Source organism: Myotis daubentonii, chromosome 10, assembly GCF_963259705.1.
Source record: "Myotis daubentonii chromosome 10, mMyoDau2.1, whole genome shotgun sequence".
NCBI lineage: Eukaryota > Metazoa > Chordata > Mammalia > Chiroptera > Vespertilionidae > Myotis > Myotis daubentonii.
The window spans coordinates 53,815,529-53,837,561 of NC_081849.1; the positions used below are offsets into that span (position 1 = coordinate 53,815,529).

The 22,033-nt window shown below is 35.1% G+C and overlaps 1 protein-coding gene across 4 annotated transcripts in view; it reads left to right on the forward strand.

The window, feature by feature from the left end:
- The window catches only part of PHF14 (PHD finger protein 14), a 168,582-nt gene that overhangs the window by 129,645 nt on the left and 16,904 nt on the right, over positions 1-22,033 (forward strand). The window contains exon 18 of one of the 4 annotated variants that reach the window (XM_059712431.1): positions 1,666-1,723. The exons of the other annotated variants lie outside the window; for them this stretch is intronic. Coding sequence (XP_059568414.1) covers positions 1,666-1,677 — 12 coding nt within the window. The 3' untranslated portion in view covers positions 1,678-1,723. Of the gene's footprint in view, positions 1-1,665; positions 1,724-22,033 lie in introns of those variants that run through there. 4 annotated transcript variants of the gene reach the window in all.

Here is a 22,033-nt window from a genome sequence, read left to right on the forward strand (position 1 = left end):
ACCCGGGGGCCCAGGTGCTGCCCAGGGCCCAGAGGTCATCTGGGACCTGCCCTTCCACACCAGATGCTCATGTTTCGATTGCTGGTCAGGCCTAGGGACCGCAACCATGCACGAATATCGTGCACCGGGCCTCTAGTAAATATATATATATTTTAAGAAAAAGAATAGGCATAAAGATCACTGGAACAGAATAGAGAGCTCAGAAGCAGAATAGGAATACATACACACACACACTTCACTGGGTTTTGGCAAAAGAGTAAAGCCAATTCATTGGGAGTTTAGGTTGAGACCATATAATAATGGATTATAAATATTATATCATGAATCTGTAACTACTGAAGTTCTGTTTGGAGCCCTTAAGATGAAAAAAAAAAAAACACCCGACAAAAGACTAGTTAAGGATGAGAAGAAGAGGAGATATCATTTAGACCAGTGATTTGCAAACTTTTTCAATCAGATTTATTCTATATATTTTGTTATAACTTAAAAGATTTCATGGAATAAAATAATGCTTAAAATTCCTGTTCTTTTCTTTTTGGATTAAAAAATGCTGACTAATCTTCGCTAAATTGATTTCACTACCAGGTTAAACAATTTAAAAATTTTTTATATAGTCAAATTGCTTTATTTTATAGAAAGGAAAGTGATACCCAGAGAAGTAAGCTTAGGGTTACACAGTTAGTTAATGACCAGGGTAATGCTAATCAGTGCTCTTTCTATAGTCATTTATTATTCTATCATTGAGCACTTTGGAAATATTGTATATTAACATTAAATCTGTTCAGTGATTAAAAACAAGTTTAGATGTATAAAATCGTTTTTCATAAACATGAATAAAAAGTTGTAGAAGGATACACAGGAATGATTAGGTAGAGCAACATATATTCCTCTAAGCAAAATCTGTCAAAAGATTGAAAGCATTTCTGCGTTCTTTGTGTGTTTGATGAGTACTTGCACATAAACATGCAGAGTTCTTTGTCCACTGGCATGGAGACCCAGCTCTTTCTTCACTTGACTTACCCATCTAAGGCCTCTAAACTTGACTTTATGCCTTCTCTCATCGATGTTTCTCATTACTCATTCTGGTACAAACAATGTTTTCCAAAAAATCAGTCTCTTAGGTGTACTCAATGTCCCTGTACTCTTAGTCAAATATTCTACAAGAATACAGACTTAGAATCCAATTGTCTAGGTAGCTGTATAAACTTGGGGGTGACTTATTCTCTCTGTGCCTCATTTTCTCAGTAATAAATACCTTCTTATTCACATTTATTTATTTATTTATTGCTATTTTATCTGTGTTTTAGAGTGTTATTGATGCTAAGCCTAACTAGTACTTAATTCACTCTTCTATTTAATCGCATGGCCACAGGAAATGGAAATGAAATGGTTTTCACAAAGATAAAAATGAAATATACACTTATGTCTGCTACTTCCAAAATACTGAGAACAGCACATCCATTGTGCTGTTATTCTTTCCCATATTTGAGGACTACTTAAAATTATTTTAATAGAATGTCGGCTTTATAACTTTTTAAAACACTCTGGGAATGTGTGTTTTTTCCCCCATTGAAACTCCATCTCTGTGAAGGAGTAACGAGTTCCTGCATTGGTAATGTTAAATGTACTTTAGCTCTCGATTCATTGCTGTGGTTATGTTTCTAGAGCCTGCTGTAAGAGATAAACCCATTGCAAATGAAGACAGCATTCATTTTCTTCCACCTCAGGCCACACAGAATTGATTGAGGTAATAAAATGACAGCACCTTGTAATATACTGAAGGCTCTTTAATTCGAAAACCAGTTCTAACCTGATTCACAGCTTGTTTAAAGCTAATTTATAGCTTGCATAATTTTCAGCTGGCCGACCAAGGTAAAGGATGATATATGAAAACTGATAAAGAATTAACTTATGATACATTCAGACCTGTCTTGTTAAAGTCAACTGGCATTAAAAAACAGGTGGTGGGGAATGGTAGGAAAAATAATTGGTAAGCTTTTGGTGCACCTAAGTAACATTGTTAACAACAGCTTAAATTTTCCATCATCTTATTTCAAGCCTAGCTTCTTGTCCTTTCTTTCTAAAATCAGTTCTGTTTGCATTTCTAATATTTTAAAGTCCTTCATTTTTCATCACATATTAAGGTAGTGTGAGGCTGGGTGCAGTTAGCAGCTGCTGTGACTTCCACAGTGCCAAATCTATTGTCTGCCATGGTGGCCGTGCTGCTGCTAAATAGTTCTGTCAGCATTTTAATTACAAATAATCTTTCTCAGGATGCAAGTCAAAAGGAGTTAGAGTTCTTCAATTCTGCCTTGTTGGCTGGTTTTATCTCTTTATTCTAGCATATTTATTCATTTTTGACCCACAAATAATGCAACTACCATAGTAAACTATTCTGTATTATGAAAGAAGTCAGATTTTCAGAAATTTCATGTCAGCATTCACAAGCAAAACATGGATTACATTTTCCTTCTTTATATTTAAATCTTTGCATGGTTATTTTCCCCTTAACGATTACTCAGCAAATGTAGTTACAAAGTTGTTCATATTAATAGCTTTTAATTTTTGATTTAAAATTATATTTAGTCATTCATAATCTGTGTCAAATAAAAATTGAGCTTCATTTTTACTCTTTTTATATATAAAGTACAAGTATACATAAGCACGTAAACAGATAGATATACAGTATATATGTGGCATTAAAATTTCATGGAGAATTTAGGAAAAAAGTTCTAAAAAGACTCTTAGGGGGATGTTTATAAAGAAGTTGAGAAACACTGGCATAAACGACTTTTATCCTGCTTTTTCTCTTAACATTACATAGTAAGTAATAAAAATTACTTTTAAGCAAAGCCCATGGGCATACTATTAAATTAAGAAGTAGATTCCCTTGTGTTACCAGCATCAGTCATTATAATCAATTTCATTTGCGATTTCATTTGTGATAATAATCCAGAAATGCTAGCAATCTACAAATATCCACTGGATCACTTTTGTGATTGATGGAGACAGAGAATTTATTTTTACAGCTTGAAGACTTGTGTTTTTTATAGTCAGCTCTCATTTTCATTTAGTTTACTGTTTGTAAAATTTAAACTCCTTGACTTGAATAGTATAAAATCTTATTAAAAATTTTATGTTCTCCTTTTTAAGTGAATTTGGAGCCCATGTAACAAGTGATTCTGGAACCCACGTAATCTGCCCAAACACGAACATGTGGTTGTTATATATTTCTTGTTTTTATAGCTTGAAGAAGGTATTGTTTTTTGGGACAAATATTTTACTTTTTTCCTTGTATTCCTTTTTTGTTAATCTAATAAAAGCAAAGGCTATGGAAATATTCTTACTAGAAAAATCTCAGGGAGCAGAGATATCTGCAAAAAGTATGTGTTGTTTTTCATATTAATATTTATATACATAAGCAAAATTTTGTTTTATAGCCAATAATTTTTAGATATGTTCTTTCAGTCCTACTGGAATTGATAATAGGAAGCAGTTAATTTTGAGTAATTTAAAGCAAAATTTGTTCTTAGAATAGGACTGATTTATTTATAAATTTATAGACTTATTAATAAGAGATATATTTTTTAAAATATTTAAATAATTGGTATTTTTCACCCTAGCCGGTTAGGCTCAGAGGATAGAGCATCAGCCTGCAGACCAAAGGGTCCTGGGTTCGATTCCACTCAAGGGCATGCACCTTGGTTACAGGCTCCTCCCTGGCCCAGGCCCTAGTTAGGGCTCAAGCAGGAGGCAACCAATGAGTTTCTCTCACATCAGTGTTTCTCTCTGTCTTTCCTTCTCTCTTCCATTCTCTCTAAAAATCAATAGAAAAATGTCTTCGAATGAGGATTAACAAAAACAAACAAACAAAAAATAAATAAAGGTGATTAAATATTTAAAAGTAAATAAATAATTTATATTTTTCTATTTTAAATTAGACATTTATCTATATTAAACATTTTAGAGCCACTATTTATTTCAATGTATACTCACTTGTTTCTTCTGATATTTGGAGAGTATTTAATACATGGCTCAGTGTCATGCACATTACATAGGAACATTAATTTTACAAACTGCTCTCAATTTGAATAACTTTACATATTGACCTAGAAAAATAGCTTAATCAAGTTTGCCTAATTAGTTAACTAATTGTCACACTCTGGTGAACTTCATATTGAGAGGAAATTAAAGACAAATAGAAATTATCAGTCTTTGGTTAGAAATCAAATTGAAAGGATTTTTAAAACTTGTTTTATATTTAAATGAAGAATATCTATTTTTACACTAACCTTATAGGCAATTTAAAAAGTTAAGACAAATATCTGGTGTGTGCCAAGCATTTAGCTTTGTTTCTGAAAGAAAGAAAGAAATTACAAAAATGAAATGTATATAGGTAATTTTGGTACCTTCCAAAGGTATAGTAGGTATAGAAAAAGCATAGTAAATATTTCTAAAATTAATGAGAGTTGAGTAAAATATTCCACAGGATATACTTAATGTACTATTGCTAATAATGTACTAATACATCTTTTTGATTAGCAAGTCCGCATTATAATAGCAGGTTAGTGGAGATAACCTGGCGTATCGTGCCATTTATTTGGAGCAGTAACTTTCAAAGATCTCTGACTGGGACTCACAATTCCCTACACACTCCTACATACCATCCTACACACATCCTTATAATTGCCCCTGTTCACATTCTTATACATGACTCCATACATACCTCATTATAGCAACCTTCTCATATGTAAAGAAACTAGAAGTTTGAGCTAAGACGCTCAAATGATAGGATTGAAAGAGGCTCATATAATATAAAATTGAAATTTCTATACTTCATGTTAAAATGAAGGGCTTCCTGCCAGTCGAATGGCAGTAGGTTGCATATTTTGGCATTATCTTAAATTATTCCCAACTGCTTGCTGCTACTGAGAAGTGTTTAGTTCCTGGGAAATATCTTTTGATACATTGTCAGTCTTGTCACATAAATGTCAAGAAGCCAATATTGTTTCCTGTTATACTTATTATCTGTAAGGTAACCTCTTCTTTTATATGTCTATTTATATAAAATTGAAATTAACTGAAATATACCTGAAATATATATGAGGTTTATAGTCAGACAGATCTGGATTTGAATACCTACTCCTGCACTTAATAGCCATGCCACCCTGGGCAAATTCCTTAACCCTTCTGAGTTTCAGTTTCCTCATTAGGAAAGATAATTCTATATAGGCATGTTCTGGAGATCAGAGCACAGCATATGCAGAAACCCACTAAATGTTCCATGAATGACAACACATACCGTGATTATTATTATAGTTACTAGGGGCCCGGTGCACGAAATTCGTGCACTGTGTGTGTGTGGGGGGGGGGGGGGGAGTGTCCCTCAGCCCAGCCTGCCCCCTCTCACATACTGGGAGCCCTCAGGCGTTGACCCCCATCACCCTCCAATCGCAGGATTGGCCCCTTGCCCAGGCCTGATGCCTCTAGCCTAGGCGTCCGGCCCGGGCAGCAGGGACCCGCAGTGGCAGCGGGGGGGGGGGGGGGAGGGGGGGACGCGCCGCGATCGCGCGGGCTCCGCCCCTGCCCCTGCAGGATGCCTCTGGCTGAGGCGTCCGGCCCGGGCAGTGGGGACCCACAGCTGCAGCGGCCCTGCGATCGTGGGCTTCACGTTAGGCCCAGGCAAGGGGCCCCTAGCTCCTGGGACTGCCAGCTTCGACCGTGCCCAGCTCCCATCGCTGGCTCCACCCCTACTTCCTGCTATCACTGGCCAGGGCGGAAAAGGCACCTGATTCTCCGATCATGGCTGGGGGGCAGGGCAAAGGCAGCCCCAGGGCCGCCTTTGCCCTGCCCCCCATCTCTTAGCTCCCCCCTGGGTTTCCGATCACTGTCAGTGGCAGGGGGCTTCTTCCTGCTTTCCCTTTCACCTCCCTGCATTGTGCCTACATAGGCAAATTAACCGCCATCTTGTTGACAGTTAACTGCCAATCTTAGTTGGCAGTTAATTTGCATATAGCCCTGATTAGCCAATGAAAAGGGTATCGTCGTACGCCAATTACCATTTTTCTCTTTTATTAGTGTTGATTAGTAATGCTGTTAATATCACATTTATTCTGACTTATGAGCAAAGTCAAGCTATTTCATTGAATGTATGTTTGATGTTTCATAATCCAAAGAATAAGAAATGCCTAGAGTTTGGTGATGGTCTGAGCAAAGGGGAGTGCAGATTGGGTGGAAGTGGGCAAAGGGTGGGAAGGTAGGGAAATATGTTAAAAAGAAAAAAAAAATGCCTAAAACTTTATAGTAGCTCTTTATATCATTGTTACCAGCAAAAAAGATTGCTTGAGAACAATTGTATCATGTATAAATTTGATTACAGATACCTTTCCCCTCACTTTTAGCCTATTGTTTCTGGATTAATATGAAATTAAAGCATATTACTATTTCACAATTTTTTTCAACAGAAGATTACATGAATACTGTATTTTCTAAGCATCTTTCAAATCATGCCCTTGGTGTTGCTAATTATTGCTAATAACAGAAGTCAATAGGTAGGCATTATGAAAACAAGTAATGTCTCCCTTAAAAACTCAAGTTTATTAGAATTATAAAGTTAACACAGGGAGAGAATTTTTTCTCCCAAGGTTATTTGAGGAAAATACCAGTTTCACCTTAAATTTTATTCATAACAAGGCCTGGTGCATGAAATTAGCGCACAGGTAGGTTCCCTAGGCCTGGACAGTGATCAGGGCTGATCTGTGGGGCGACCGGTGGGATGATTGGGGGGTCCCCCACTGGCACCCATCTTAGCTGGCCTGGCACCCCTGCTCACCGGCCCCACGTGTCTTCTCCCCACCTCCCCCCACCGCCACGCTAGTCGCCTCCTTCTGCGGCACCCGCCTTGGCTGGCCTGGGGTCTGCAACCTGGGGGCAGCTCCTGGGTTAAGCGTCCTTCCCCTGGTGGTCAGTGAGCATCATAGCAACCGGTCATTCTGCCATTTGGTTGATTTGCATCTTAGGCTTTTATTATATAGGATAGTGTACTTATTCATTGAGAGTAGTTGGAATCAAAATTTAAGTAATATAGAAGTGACTTTATAAATCAACTCAAGGTTATCTCTGTGGTTAAGAAACCTGGTGATTGTGGGAAGGAAGGGGGTGAGTGGAGGTAGAAGAGGGTTTAGGGAGGAGAAATGGTGATGGAAATAATAAAGTAAAATACCAAAAGTAAATAAAATTTTTAGAAAGAGAAAGAAACCTAGAATTTTAGGAGATTTGTGAAGAAATTGTCAAAGACCCATAATAAGTACCAGGGCCCAGATAAGGATTTGAATTTCTGTCTACAAGCCCATTGGTCTTCCCCGATGTAGTATTGATTGCCAGTGCTCATTTAAGTACATCTGTAGTTAAATCCCTTTTAACCTCAGATTCCCCTTATGTTGTATAATCTCAGTGATTACCTAAGTGGGCTTATTTGACTTATGTAGATAAATACTTATTTTGATATAAAATAAGTTATTTTAAAATTTTCTTTGCATTGCATTATGTACAGACAGTCCTTGGGTTATGTCAGACTCGACGTACATCATTGTTTCATGGCTACGTCGCCATCTCCCATCCTATATAATAAAGAGCCAATATGCTAATTAGACCAAACAGCCAAATGACCTTCTGGACATCCTTCCGGACGACCTTCTGGATGAAGCCAGGGCTGTGAAGGGCTGTGAGGGCTGGCAGGGGCTGTGAGGGGCTGCGAATTTCATGCATCGAGCCTCTAGTTTATTTATAAAAAAAAAAAAGTTCCATCATTTCTATATATGTACATATGTTCTTTATGTTTTTTATTATTTATTTACCACAAGTAAAGGTCAGGAATTTTTATCTTCCTTTTAAATTCTTTTTACTGTTTCACTTCATTACTGCTGTGTTTGTGCTCCATGTGAGTGACGTAGGTGCTTATGTAGGTGGGGTCCAACTTACGGTGAAAATCACATTACATTGCACCATAGGAACGGATCTCCCACGTAACCTGATGACCTACTGCAATAGTCTCAGTTTCATCAAGAGCATAATTTTTTCTATATATTTCCCATAAAGAGATTTAATCTATATACAGATTTGTTTTTTGATATTACCAACTTCATTTTGCATCAGTGGTGTATGTGAATCTCCTGCATGTTTGTGCTTGATATTTTTTAAATTCCTTGTTGTTTAAAGTATTACATGTCTCCTTTTCCCCCCACTGACCTCTCCCCAGCCGTTCCCACCCCCTAGCACAGTGATGGCGAACCTATGACACGCGAACTCATTTTTTTGGTTGATTTTTCTTTGTTAAATGGCATTTAAATATATAAAATAAATATCAAAAATATAAGTCTTTGTTTTACTATGGTTGCAAATATTAAAAAATTTCTACATGTAACACAGCACCAGAGTTAAGTTAGGGTTTTTCAAAATGCTGACACGCCGAGCTCAAAAGGCTTGCCGTCACTGCCCTAGCACATGCCCTCACCCCGCTACTGTCTGTGTCCATGGGTTATGCTTATCTGCATGCATACAAGTCCTTTGGTTAATCTTTACTCCCCCTCCCCTGTGTCTTGATTTTTTTAAACCTAGTTTCAAATAGTTTGTTTCTAGTACCTGTAAGTTATGCTTATATCATGTTAGTAGTGATATTCCTGTTTCTACTTGATACTTGCTTTTCCTTATCATGCAGTCTCCTGTAAAAATACTTCATGAAAAAAAAGAATACTAGCATATTTTCCTCAATTTGGGAATTATTTGCCTACAAAATTTTAGGTAGCCAACTTTTGAATATTTAATATCAGAAATAGCAAAATAAAATGAATAATTTGCTTAAACAGATTTACTGATTATTAGTTGTACATTAGAATTTCTTAGACAAGTTTTTAAACAAATCGTTTTGAGTTTTCTCAAAAGTGTACTGTAGACAACAATGTTAAATTTATTATCAATGCGAATTAATGAATCCCAAACACATAAAATTACAGCTTTTAAATTTTCTTAGTAACCTAAGGAATCCTCAAATTTAAATACTTGATGCCCTTTTGTGTTTTCATAGTTGTACTCATGGCAATTATTCATTACTACATACTGGATCATTTTTATCTACATCTTGTGTCTGTTTTGTTTATATAGAATAAATATCTGTGGTTTCTCATTTTTCTGAGAAAGATTCAGATAAAATAGGTTTGAAATACTATCTGTAATTCATGGCTTGAAAAGAAAGGCCTTATCCTGGTATTGTATGGAAGAGAAAACTACCTAAATCATTTCAGCAGCAAGCTTATAACCAAGATAACATCAGCATTTTCCTTCTTAAAGGAAAAGATACATGTTTTCCATATATTAAAGTAAGGGAGCATTATTTTATTAAAAATAGTATGATAAGTTTAACCTATCAGGATCTCAAACTAGGCTTAAAGAAGATTATGTTATTTTTGATAGGGAAAACATAATGGTAAAATTTTTTTATTTACATTTTCACTGTATATGCAAGACCATAAATAAAACTCCTAAAATATAAAAAAAATACTTGTTAATAGATCATAATTTTCTACTTTAATTCTCAAAAAAATTATCCCATGTAAATATAGTGATAAACTAATGACATAATGACTAATTAATAAAAGTTGTCAATTTGAAAAAAATCTAGATTTTAATTTTCTTCTCACACATAAAATGTGGCCTGTGCCTTAGTGTTGCTTGTGGTTTTGTTTTGTTTTTTTACAAAGTTTAATATTTGCATAAAATAGAAACAAGCAAGCAATACATTTGATCTGTATTACTTAAAACTTAGGGATAAGAAGGGTTTTAGTTATGTTAGAAATATTTGACATGCTTCAGGAATCCAGATTTTCATATCTTGACTTTGACTAGATATTGCCTTTTCCCACAATGAAAAATAAAACTTTATGGAACTATGGTCTATATTACTAAAACGTGCTTTAAACAATTTTTGAAGATTATATGCGATAGTAATTTATAAATAAGGTATATAAACTTCATTTAGCAGAAATTTTTTTAAAAATAACCATGCAGTATAAATTTATTTTAATTATTACTTTTTTCATGTTGCTACTTTTCTATGGTATATTCAGTAAGGAATTAAATAGGTTAATTTAAGAGCTGCATTTAAAAATCTATTAATTACTTTGTTTTCCTTATGTAAGTACTACATGTTCTTTATAGATCATTTGGAAAAGTAAAAAAATAGATAAAGAAAACAAAAGTCATAACCTCCCTCCAAGAGATTACCACTGTTAGCTTTCCTTCTTGCCTTCATTTAACAAACATTTACTGAGCATCTTATAAGGGTAAGGCCCAATAACAGTTGTTGGGTGTATGAGGTGTTCATGGCAGGATATAACCGCTGCCCTCTTGATGCTTACTCTAACCCCTGTCCTTTTGATGCTTATAGTCTATCAGAGAATATAGACACATGAGATAAAAGCTATGGAAGAAGAACCCAAGGTACTGTTAAAACCAGAAGCAGGGAGCTAACCTGGTTTGATGAGTCCCAGCAAATATTCTTGATATTTTGTGAATGTGGTAAGAGTCTTCCTTAGATTACTATACTATTATAGATAGACTAGAGGCCTTGTGCACGAAATTCGTGCATGGGGAGGGTGGTCCCTCAGCCTGGCCTGTTCCCTCTCACAATTCAGGACTGCTGGCTCCTAACTGCCTGCCTGCCTGCCTGCCTAATCGCCCCTAACCACTCTGCCTACCTGCCTGATTGCCCCTAACCACCTCTGCCTGCCTGCTTGATTGCCCCTAACTGCTCACCTGCCTGCCTGATCACCCCTAACTGCCTTTGCCTGCCTGCCTAATCGCCCCTAACCACCTCTGCCTGCCTGCCTGATCACATCTAATCGCCTCTGCCTTGGCCTCTGCACCTGGGACCCAGACTTCCCTCCTCTGGCCGGCCGCAGGCAACCAGACCCAGGCTTCCCTCCCTCTGGCCAGTCACAGGCACCAGGGATGCGGGACGGCCTTGCCTGGGCCCTGGCTTTGTCAGGAAGGACGTCTGGAATGACGTCCAGAAGAAGCCCGGTCTAATTAGCATTTTACCCTTTTATTAATATAGATCAGCGGTTCTCAACCTGTGGGTCGTGACCCCTTTGGGCATCAAACGACCCTTTCACAGGGGTCGCCTAAGACCATCGGAAAACACATATATAATTACATATTGTTGTGATTAATCACTATGCTTTAATTATGTTCAATTTGTAACAATGAAATTGGGGGTCACCACAACATGAGGAACTGTATTAAAGCGTTGCGGCATTAAGAAGGTTGAGAACCACTGGTATAGATGTTCTCACTTGCTCTCTCTTTCCCTTTCTGATATTTTTTAAATTCCATTGGCTATTTCAGTGAGAATATAGGAGGAAAAACAATTATTGTGTGCATGTAGCCTCCATCTCTGAAAAATTCACATTATTTTAAAAACCACTATGGTATCATTATCACTGCTATAAACCTAAGTAGACTGAAAATGGGTAAATCTCCAAAATGTCTATTAGGCAATTAGTTCCCTATAGGCAGGAAAGAATTTAGCATTACCAAGTTATTTTTATTATAATATAAAGTTGCCGATTCACTTGTTATATTTTATGGAAGTACTTTATTTTACCTGGTTTTAACACTATTCTTGTCCTAAAGCAGTTATTATAGTTTCATAGCAATTCTGTTATAATTTTATATTAATATGCTTAATTTAATCAAACTATTTAAAGACCTATTTTTCTAATAAGAAATCATGTGCCTTGTTTTTATCATTGTGATCTATGCTAATGAATATGAAAAGTAGTGTGTGTTGTAGATATATGTAATAGTACCATAATCCTATTTCATTAAAACAGTAAATTAACAATGTCATAGGATACTAAGCCTTGAGTTTGAACTCTCAACATTCCCAAGAGCCCTCAAGAGTCCTTCATGGACCTTATGAATCTTCTTCTTAAAATAGAGGCTAACTTTTTTTCTTTCTGGGAAAGTAAGCTTTTGTGTTAGTAGCTGCCAAAGAATTGAGGAAGCCATGACCTTGATGATAAATCCTCCTCACATGAGCTTATTTGAAGAGCAGTCATCCCAGGGTAATGGCAATATTTTATGTTGCTCAGAAAGTGATTTTTGTAACATTTTCCCAATACTTCCTTTTGTCCTTAACTATTTCTGTATCCTCACGAGATTTAGGAAATATAATGCACCAAATCCTGAATATTGTCAGGCTGCTTGAAAAATGAAAAGCAGTATGTGTGTTCATCAAAATTTTCATAAGTAATCTTTGGGGAGCAGCATTCTTGGATTTGAAACTGCTTATGGAACATGGGCTCCTCTAGGCAACAAAATATTTTATTCACCTTTATTATTTCTAATACTTTGCCCAGTGTCTGACACACAATCATTGTTCAATAAGCTTTTGTTGAAGGAACATAGGAAGGATTCTAGCAATAGAGTTTACTTAAAAAGTTAAGATCTTTAAAAGATTAAATTTAGTTTAATGTTAGTCAAGGGACAAATGTATTCTAGACTCTTCTAAAATGAGATTATTTGATCAGTACTGCAAGATAGACTTAGGACCTTTTTGTGTAACTAAGTCATTAATGTGTTCAATATCTATTGGACAAACATTGAATTGTTTTGGAAAAGTATATGAAGCTTTAAAATGTATTGATCATGAGCAGTTCTAATTGTCCACATGTTATACTGGAAATGGAGTCCAGCAGAAGAATGCATAAATGGCTTACATAGCTCTCTGAATATGTTTTCTTCATGTAGAATATTTTTAAATGACACTATATGAAATATTTTTCTAATGTCCTATAGCCAAGATTATGGAATACTGAGAAATATTTCATATTTATAGAATAATAAGTTCATAGAAAATATTGGTTAAATGAATGCATTATCAAGGGAGCTTTGTAAGTCATTTGGGACTTGCAAAGTAAAGTAGCCTACTCTTTTGAATAATTTAATAATATATCAATGCATGGTTTCATGATAACAGTTTAAAAGAAACAGTTTCAAATATTGAATCATCTTTTTTTAAAACAAAATAGTCTCTAAGTGAAAATATATAAATTTAAGATGTGGAAATATGGCTATTTTGACACTGATTATGAAATATTATTAGAGAATAATAGTGTGGTATTTTCTAAAATACTATTTTTAATTTTTTTGAAGCAACGTCAACTTTTTTCATGCATGAAAAACTAATGTGCCATAGGAGATGTGTGACTTAGACATCTAATGAGCAATTTATTTCCAATCAAACTATGAAGATTAATGGGTTCACTCAGGGAAAAATAGCATTCAACTTGAAATAGAGATATTTGAGGCAACTCAATTTGTTCACTTGGGAGTAAAGTTTTAAAAATTCACTTTCCAAACACAAGTTTATTTCTGAAAGATACAGTCCTTAATGTTGGTTATCTTAATAAAATAATTATAAAGTATTTGTTTTAAATATTCATAATATTAACCTTCGGGAATGTAGAAGGGTATACTATTGTTATTCCATAGACCACTATGTAGAATATTAATCATCAAAACAATAAATTGCCCTGACTGGTTTGGCTCAGTGGATAGAGCGCTGGCCTGTGGACTGCAGGGTCCCAGATTCGATTCTGGTCATGGGCACCAAAAATAAAAAAATTAAAAAAAACCCAATAAATTCTACTCATGTGTTGTCATGGTTGTTTTCTTCCTTATCACATTTATATGCCTGATGGACTTTGTTATATATTTTCTCCATTGCATTGTAATTCTATGCACAGCTATCTACCACTTTGGAACATGGGCTCCTCTAGGCAACAAAACATTTTATCATCTTTATTATTTCTAATACCTTCCCAGGGTCTACACAGTCATTGCTCAATAAACTACTGTAGGAGGAACAAAAGAAGGATTCTAGCAATAAAATTTACTTAGAGTTAAGATCATCTTTAAAAGATTAAATGTTTAATATTAATCAAGGGACAAATACATTCCAGACTCTTCTAAAATGAGATTAGTTGATTAATATAATCAAGTCTGTCATTGGGTTACCAAAAAATAAAAATTATTTTTTAACTTTTGATTTACTCAGTTTCATTTTGTTTAGATATTTGTACACAATTAAGTCAGTCTTACCAAATCATGTTTCTATGGAGAAATTTCTTGTGTTAAGCAAAAGTACTTCTAGTCCTCTAGATAACAGACTTTATTTTGAAACCCCTGATTAAAGGCACTGAAATAAAATGTCAGTATTAATAAGCACATCTGCTCCCCCCCACCAAAAAAAGAAAACAAATAAAAAAACCTCACTACAATATGAAATAATAGAAACAGATCTTCTATATCTTACTATTTTACCAGTTGAATATTGTTCCAATGGTTCTTATACTGCATGAATCCCAGAAATATGACAATGAATTTCATGTGGGAAACATCACTCAGTATTGCTGAATAACTACGAGTTGTTCATATCAGGGAAGTTCTGAAATCTCATTATCCATAACTCCTGCATACTATCTTGGTGAGAGACTTTATAGTATTTGAAACCATACTATACTTATTTCTAAATCATTTAACAGAGGTTATTTGTTTTCTTGTCTTTTTACATATTTTTGATGAGATAACTTCAGATTTTAAAAGAATTTCAAAAATTGCATAGAGAGTATTCAGCTTCCTCTTTTGTTAACATATGAGCATAGAACAATTATCAGTCCTAAACCTTAGTATAGCATTATTAATTAAATGATAGAATTCATTTGGGTTTTACTGATTTTGCCAAACATGTCCTTTTTCTGGTCATTTTGTCATCGTGTCTCCTCCAGTTTCTGACAGTCATGCCTTTCATGATCTTGGCTCTTTTGAAGAGTACTTTGCATTTATCTTGTAGAATATCTCTTAATTTGGATTTGTCATTTTTTCATGATTAGATTGAGGTATGCATTACTGGGAAAGATACCAATTCTAGTGCCATGATTATTGCTTATATTAATGAATAAATAAAATATGGTATACAAAAGGTGTGGTTTTTCATGTTTATAGGACGATTATAAGCTTATAGAATTGGGTTTATGCTCATTAAGAGTCTACCCTAACACACCATCCATCATTCACTTTACTTCCTTTCTTTTATCCTACCTGTTGTGCCAGACTCTCACCTTCCACTACCACTGATCTTCATTTCCTTCACTGTAACTATACTCTCCCTAAGTGGCTGGGCAAATCCTTACAGTCTTTCTTCTCAGGTCAAAGAGATTCCCTCTTGATCCCAAATCATACTTGGGAAATCCAAAGTCTTATCTTTAATTGCCCCATTTCCATGCCACCAAAGCCACCACAAAGAAATAAAACACAATAGGAGGAACTAAAGACATCAAAAAACAAACCTATTCTACTAGATCTGGTTCAGAATGACAAATGGGAGAGATAAGTGATTGGCCAACAAATGAAATAGAATTATTCATGTATTCTTATACATGAAATTGGAAATTCATTATCACCCTTTATCTATCTTACTTGCTATTAAAATAAAGGATATGATTTTGTAACATTAACTAAAGGGAGCTTTTTAGATTAGCTGTCTTTTGTTTGAATCATCAAGTAGAGAAAAAAAGATAGAAATGTATGAAATAGCTCCATTCTGTTTAATGACATATGTACTTGAACTAGGTTTACTAAGAACCTCCATAGTTACTTTAATTTTACAATATAGCCCTAGACTTCCTAATTAAATATGCATCTCCTGTCATAAGAAAAAAAACCCTCTTATGCTTTTTTACAGTAAATTTAATTAAGCATTTCTTGTAAGTTCATTTCAGTATCTATCATGGCCCACTAAAGTTGGAATTCAGTTGTAAAATGGTGGATTAATTGCCTTTTGTATTAAATGAAATAAGAATCTCAAATATGCAAAGTCAGGAAATTTAATTGTGTTCTTCAATTGCTTATTCAATGCATTGGAAAACTGAATGCAGAAGTATGGAAAAAAAGGCCAAAGGTTGTTAAATGTAGCACATCACACGCATTTTGCACTTTACTTAATGATCCGAGTATTTATTACTATGAAGTAAATGTACTATTTAAAGAATTATGGTGGAAATGTAAAACGTTAAAACTCTAATTAATTTTAGTCTGAAGCACGGAGCGTGCTCATTTTGCCTAAAACATTTTCATTATCGTATTTTCCCAGTTATTAAGATAAATTTTTCCTCACTGTGCAGCACTAGCATATTTTCTCTATTCAAAGCACAATCTTAAATACTGTTGTGAATTATATCTAGTATGTGTTTTAAATGAACAAAAGAAAGTTAACCACAGGTTGGAACAATAACTACAGATTAAGTGTGTCTACATATTTTTCACCAAAATATTCATATACTAACAATTTTAAAAGGTTTATTATTAAAGCATACAGATAATTATGACTTCATTTGAATCCAACTACAGTAACTCTTCTTTAATTCATCAATGGAATATTTAAAATCTAAAGAAAAATACAGGAAAATAGGAATACTTGTGGTGTTTAGCTGCATCTTCTCTCTTCATTTTACTGTTGTATCCCTGTGTGGTTTTGTCTGCTGTGAATAACAAATTCAGTAAAATAAAAAAAAGCTGACATCATTCTCTTTGAAAACATAGACCCCCATTAGGCTTACTTATTTCTGAAAATAGTTCAAATGGACAAATTATAAAGGGATTTATTAAAAGAAAGCTTATGTTTTCTGATTGAGAAAGTAATCCATGCTCAGAATAGAAAAATAAATACATGAAAGCCAGACAAGAAAATAAAAATTAATAACATAACCTCTATGAACATTTAAAGTACTCAAGGAAGGAATTTTAAGTAGAACCATGGAACACAAAATATTTATTTTAGTTGTATTATTTCAATGTAGGGGCTACAGATGCTTCGGGTGTTTTCTACATAAAATCTTTGAGCATATTTTGTATTTACTTTGAATTTAGAAAACTTTGGTTAAGTAGCCATTTATTTTGAAATAATTTTAGACCTACAGAAAAGTTGCCAAAATAATACAAATAATTCTCATTTGTCCTTCATCCAACCAAAAGGTTAATGTTCATATGGATCACTGGTTTACCTTCATCACTTGGGTAAAGTTGTGTTTGACAGGTTTCTTCACTCTAAATGTACTTAAAGCCATCTTTAAAGATATGAAGAAACAATGAGGAAAGTTACCCTTTGTATAATTCTACTCTTAAGAGAAATCATTTAAAACTTGGCCATCTACAGGATATAGTCATCAGCAGTTCTCGTGGACTGTAATGCTTTTATGTTTTATTAATCCTCACCCCTAGGATATTTTTCTATTGATTTTTTTTTTTTTTGATAGAGAGAGTGGAAGGGAGGGGGAGAGACACACAGAGAGAAACATTGCTTGGTTGCCTCCCACACACTCACACCCTATCCAGGGCCTGGGTTTGAGCCTGCAACCAAGTTGTGTGCTCCTGACCAGAATTGAACCTGGGACTCGTCAGTCCTTGGGCTGGGGCTCTATCCACTGAGCCAAACTGGGTGAGGCTGTAATTTGAATCTGAATATTACGTGAGCTGTAGAAATCCCAGCTGCTAAAATAATTGGGATTTGTCTGGAGTTGGTTACCTCCTTAAGAGAAAGGAAAAGCTGGATGGATAGGTTTTATTAATTGGTCTCCATTCTTTTAACTGATATTATGAGAAATAAGTCAAATTTGTAAATAAGGAAAAATAGAGGGCACTTCTCTTGCAAATTGATGGTTGAAATGAAAGCTGAATGACATTTAAACAAAACCTTGAAAGTTTTATTCAGTGGTAAGGGGGATTTAGTGTAGATAAACATGGCAGTGTTTTTACTTATTTCTCTGTTAGAATAACTATTTTAGTCTCAGGTCACCAGAGGCATTAGACCAAGCATGTCAAACTCACAGCCCGAGGGCTGCATGCAGCCCACAGGAATATTTTTGTGGCCCAGCCAATATAACGGTATGTAAGAAACGTTTTAATAAAAATTTCATGACTTAATTTTTACAATATCCTGTTTCACATAATTATTAATAACTAACTACAGCGTTCGCTAATGCCTGATTAGTATAATCGTGTTGCATTCATTTCCCTTATGCGCCTTACACGCAGGCGCACCATTTCTCTCCACTAATACCAGCAGCGAATATTTTAGCAGCCAATTGCCACATCATTACTCTTGTACTGACTTGTTTGGTGTGCACAACAGGAAATATTTTGCTTTCAGAGAACAAGAAAGATAGGTTTATTTGCATTACACTTATTAATTTGCGCAGTTATTCAGTGTCTGGTAAGTTAATGTTCAAGAAAAAATACTAATTTTTATTATTATTATTTTTTTAATCTTCTTTTTATTTTATTTTTTTAATTTTTTTATTGCTTAAAGTATTACAAAGGGTATTACATATGTGTCCTTTCCCCCCCCCCCCCTTGACAGTCCCCTAGCCTCCCCTATCCCCCAGTGTCTTATGTCCATTGGTTATGCTTATATACATGCATACAAGTCCTTTGGTTGATCTCTTACCCCCCTCCCTCCTGCCCCCCAACCGTCCCCGGCCTTCCCGCTGCAGTTTGGCAATCTGTTTGAGGCAGCTCTGCCTCTGTATCTATTATTGTTCAAAAGTTTATAATGGTCTCTATTATCCATGAATGAGTGAGATCATGTGGTATTTTTCCTTCATTGACTGGCTTATTTCACTTAGCATAATGCTCTCCAGTTCCATCCATGGCATTGCAAATGGTAAGAGTTCCTTCCTTTTTAGAGCAGCATAGTATTCCATCGTGTAGATGTACCACAGTTTTCTAATCCATTCATCTACTGATGGGCACTTAGGCTGTTTCCAGATCTTAGCTATGGTGAATTGTGCTGCTATGAACATAGGGGTGCATATATCCTTTCTGATTGGTGTTTCTGGTTTCTTGGGATATATTCCTAGAAGTGGGATCACAGGGTCAAATGGGAGTTCCATTTTTAGTTTTTTGAGGAAACTCCATACTGTCTTCCATAGTGGCTGCACCAGTCTGCATTCCCACCAGCAGTGCACAAGTGTTCCTTTTTCTCCACATCCTCTCCAGCACTTGTCGTTTGTTGATTTGTTGATGATAGCCAGTCTGACAGGTGTGAGATGGTACCTCATTGTTGTTTTAATTTGCATCTCTCGGATGATTAGTGACTTTGAGCATGTTTTCATATGTCTCTTGGCTTTCTGAATGTCCTCTTTTGAAAGGTGTCTATTTAGGTCCTTTGCCCATTTTTTGATTGGATTGTTTATCTTCCTTTTGTTAAGTTGTATGAGTTCCCTATAAATTTTGGAGATTAGGCCCTTATCAGAAAAAATACTAATTTTTATTAAAATTTTCTATTGTTTTATGTTAATGATTACTCATTTATTTCAGCCCTTTGTATTCAGCATGTCTCTATCGAAATAAACTTACGTTTCTATGAAAATTGAAGCTTTTGTTTTTTTGCGGCCCACATGAACTTAAACCTATTTGGCCGTGTTAGCCTTTGAGTTTGACATGCTTGCGTTAGACCATAATTACATGGTCCATACGTGCCTAGAAATTAGTGTCCTCGCTACAACAATGCCAATAGTGTGAAAAGAGCAAGATGGCTAAGGGATCACATTTAGTCTCTTGACCTTATAATGTTGTTATATGAGTGGGTATTTTTGAAATTCCACACATAAGTAGCAGATCTGCAAGGATGTTACAATCAACACTTTTTTGGGGGGGGAAGTATGAATTAACAAGCTTAAACATTACGAGGTAAATCTGTCTCCTTTCCAGCAGCCGCAAAGGGTACATTTTCTTGCTGACTGCTTTCAGAACACTTCATGAAACACATGTCAAACCTGTCAGGGCTGTCACCAAGAAAATGATCCATGTGGCAAGGGTCTTTCCCTGGGAAACACACAGATGTCTTTCCTCAGCAAAGAGTGACATAACCCTGCCATCTATTAGAGAAATGTTCGCCTGCCTTTCATATCCAGTAGTGAAGAAATTCTTTGGTAAAATGGCTTCCTTTTTTGCACTCTCATTCATTATTCAGTCATTTGTCAGTGGTACTTGATTTGCTGCCTGAGCTATTTTAATGTTTTTATTAATCCTGAATTACAATTTTCTTACAAAAAGTGATCTGCAATGTTGGAAACACAAATTAACACTTTTAAAAAAAAAAAGAAGAAGCCAAAGCAACCTCTAAAATCCTTTCTGAAGCTTTACTGTCTCTTAATTCATCTATTACTGTTATTTGGATCATTTTTATGATGCTAATCTATAGCAGTTATGATGAATTACACTCTAGCAGTAAGGGTTAAATGCCTTTTCCACCCCTCCATAATTCTTTTCCCACCCAGGTCACAGTTACCCTTGTGCAAAGGAAGAAAGAGATTGGATCTTGTTACTTAGTCAACTGTTTTAAAAGCATAGAAAGGCAAGATATTTTAAGACATGTCTTCAGCATGAAGGAGAGTGTGCAACAGATTTTGCACCTGTCCTGAACAGAAGGCAATGCTAGAAGAGGCGTGCATTTACAAACCATATTTTCTTACTCAGAGAAATTTAACAATAAAAAGGCTGGCATTATATTAAGAACGTTAGTTAAATATGAAAGTAAAGCATATAGATACTTCCTAGCTCTCAGGGACATTATTAAGCCTTCACATTCCTATTTTGACTTAGAGCATCATTGAAGGTTGCTAGGAAAACTGGATAACCAAGCTTCTTAAACCAGTGAGTCATATTGGTGGGGGAAGTTAGTAGACTCCACATGATAACGGCTCCATTCTTGTACATACTAAAGGATATGAACTAGGTAATAGCTATCTTGGCTGATTTTGCTTCAAGTATTTTTGCTTATTAAGGCTTTTAGTACTGTTCTAAGCTAGCAGTGTGACTACTGGGTAAGAAAGAATATTACGCTTTTCAAAATTACATATTAGTTTAGGCAGAACTTTCTCTTATTCAGTTTTTACTCCATTGTTTCACATAGCTCAGAAAACATTTATTCGACTCTAATTATATATTAAATGTGCCCTGTTTGATGGTAGGAGTATATGATAAAAAAGATAAAGCCCTGCCTTGAGGAATATATAGGCAAACTCAATGCTAATTAACAAAAATTTCTTGCCACTTTTATCTGCTGATTTAATACTTTCTGTCAGTGTCTTGCCTGAAGAAGTCAGTGGAAAGTGTAGAGTAGTATTTACTTTTTATTATGATGTAATTAAAATGTAACCTCTAGAAATTTTTGTCTAAAAGTAGAAACCACTGGTTCATTCATAGGTTTTCATGAGGCAAGGAACATAATATTTACAGTGGCCTTTTATGCTTAGAGAAATATATTAAAATTACATAGCCAAGATGATATTTGAAACACCATCCCTTACATAGCTATAATATTTAGTTTGGTTGATAATATTGATAGTTTCTCTACTTTCCTGGTGTCGACAAAATCTGAATCACTAACGCTGTTGAATTTAGAGATAAAATATATAAAGGAAGCTTTCTTCAACTTAATGTTTACGGGTAAAGTGTAGTATTTCATGGAAAACAAATATGTATACCATGATCTGCATTTGCTTATATGATCAGTTTACTAAGCAAAGCTCAACAATGATTTAACTGAATTGAATTTTGTTTTACAAGATACAGGGTGATGCATTTGGTGATACCAATATTATTACTGTTATCTAGAGATACTTAAGAAATTTCTACTGCTTTAATGAACTCAGTCAAGAGTTAGGCAATGCTTTTACTTCCGTTAAAATGAAAGATCTTACCTGATAAATAAAAAAGTGTTAGAAAAGCAAGACTGCTTTGTGCGTGGGTATTGTTGAAGGAACAGGTATGATGAGATGGGTTTCAAATTGTGAGATGAAGTATTTTTCCAGACTCTCATTATTTATACTTTGGAGGTCGCCGTTTAATAATGAACACCAGAAGCACTTTGTTCCTATGGAACCAGACATGATGTCACTTCATTTATTCGCCA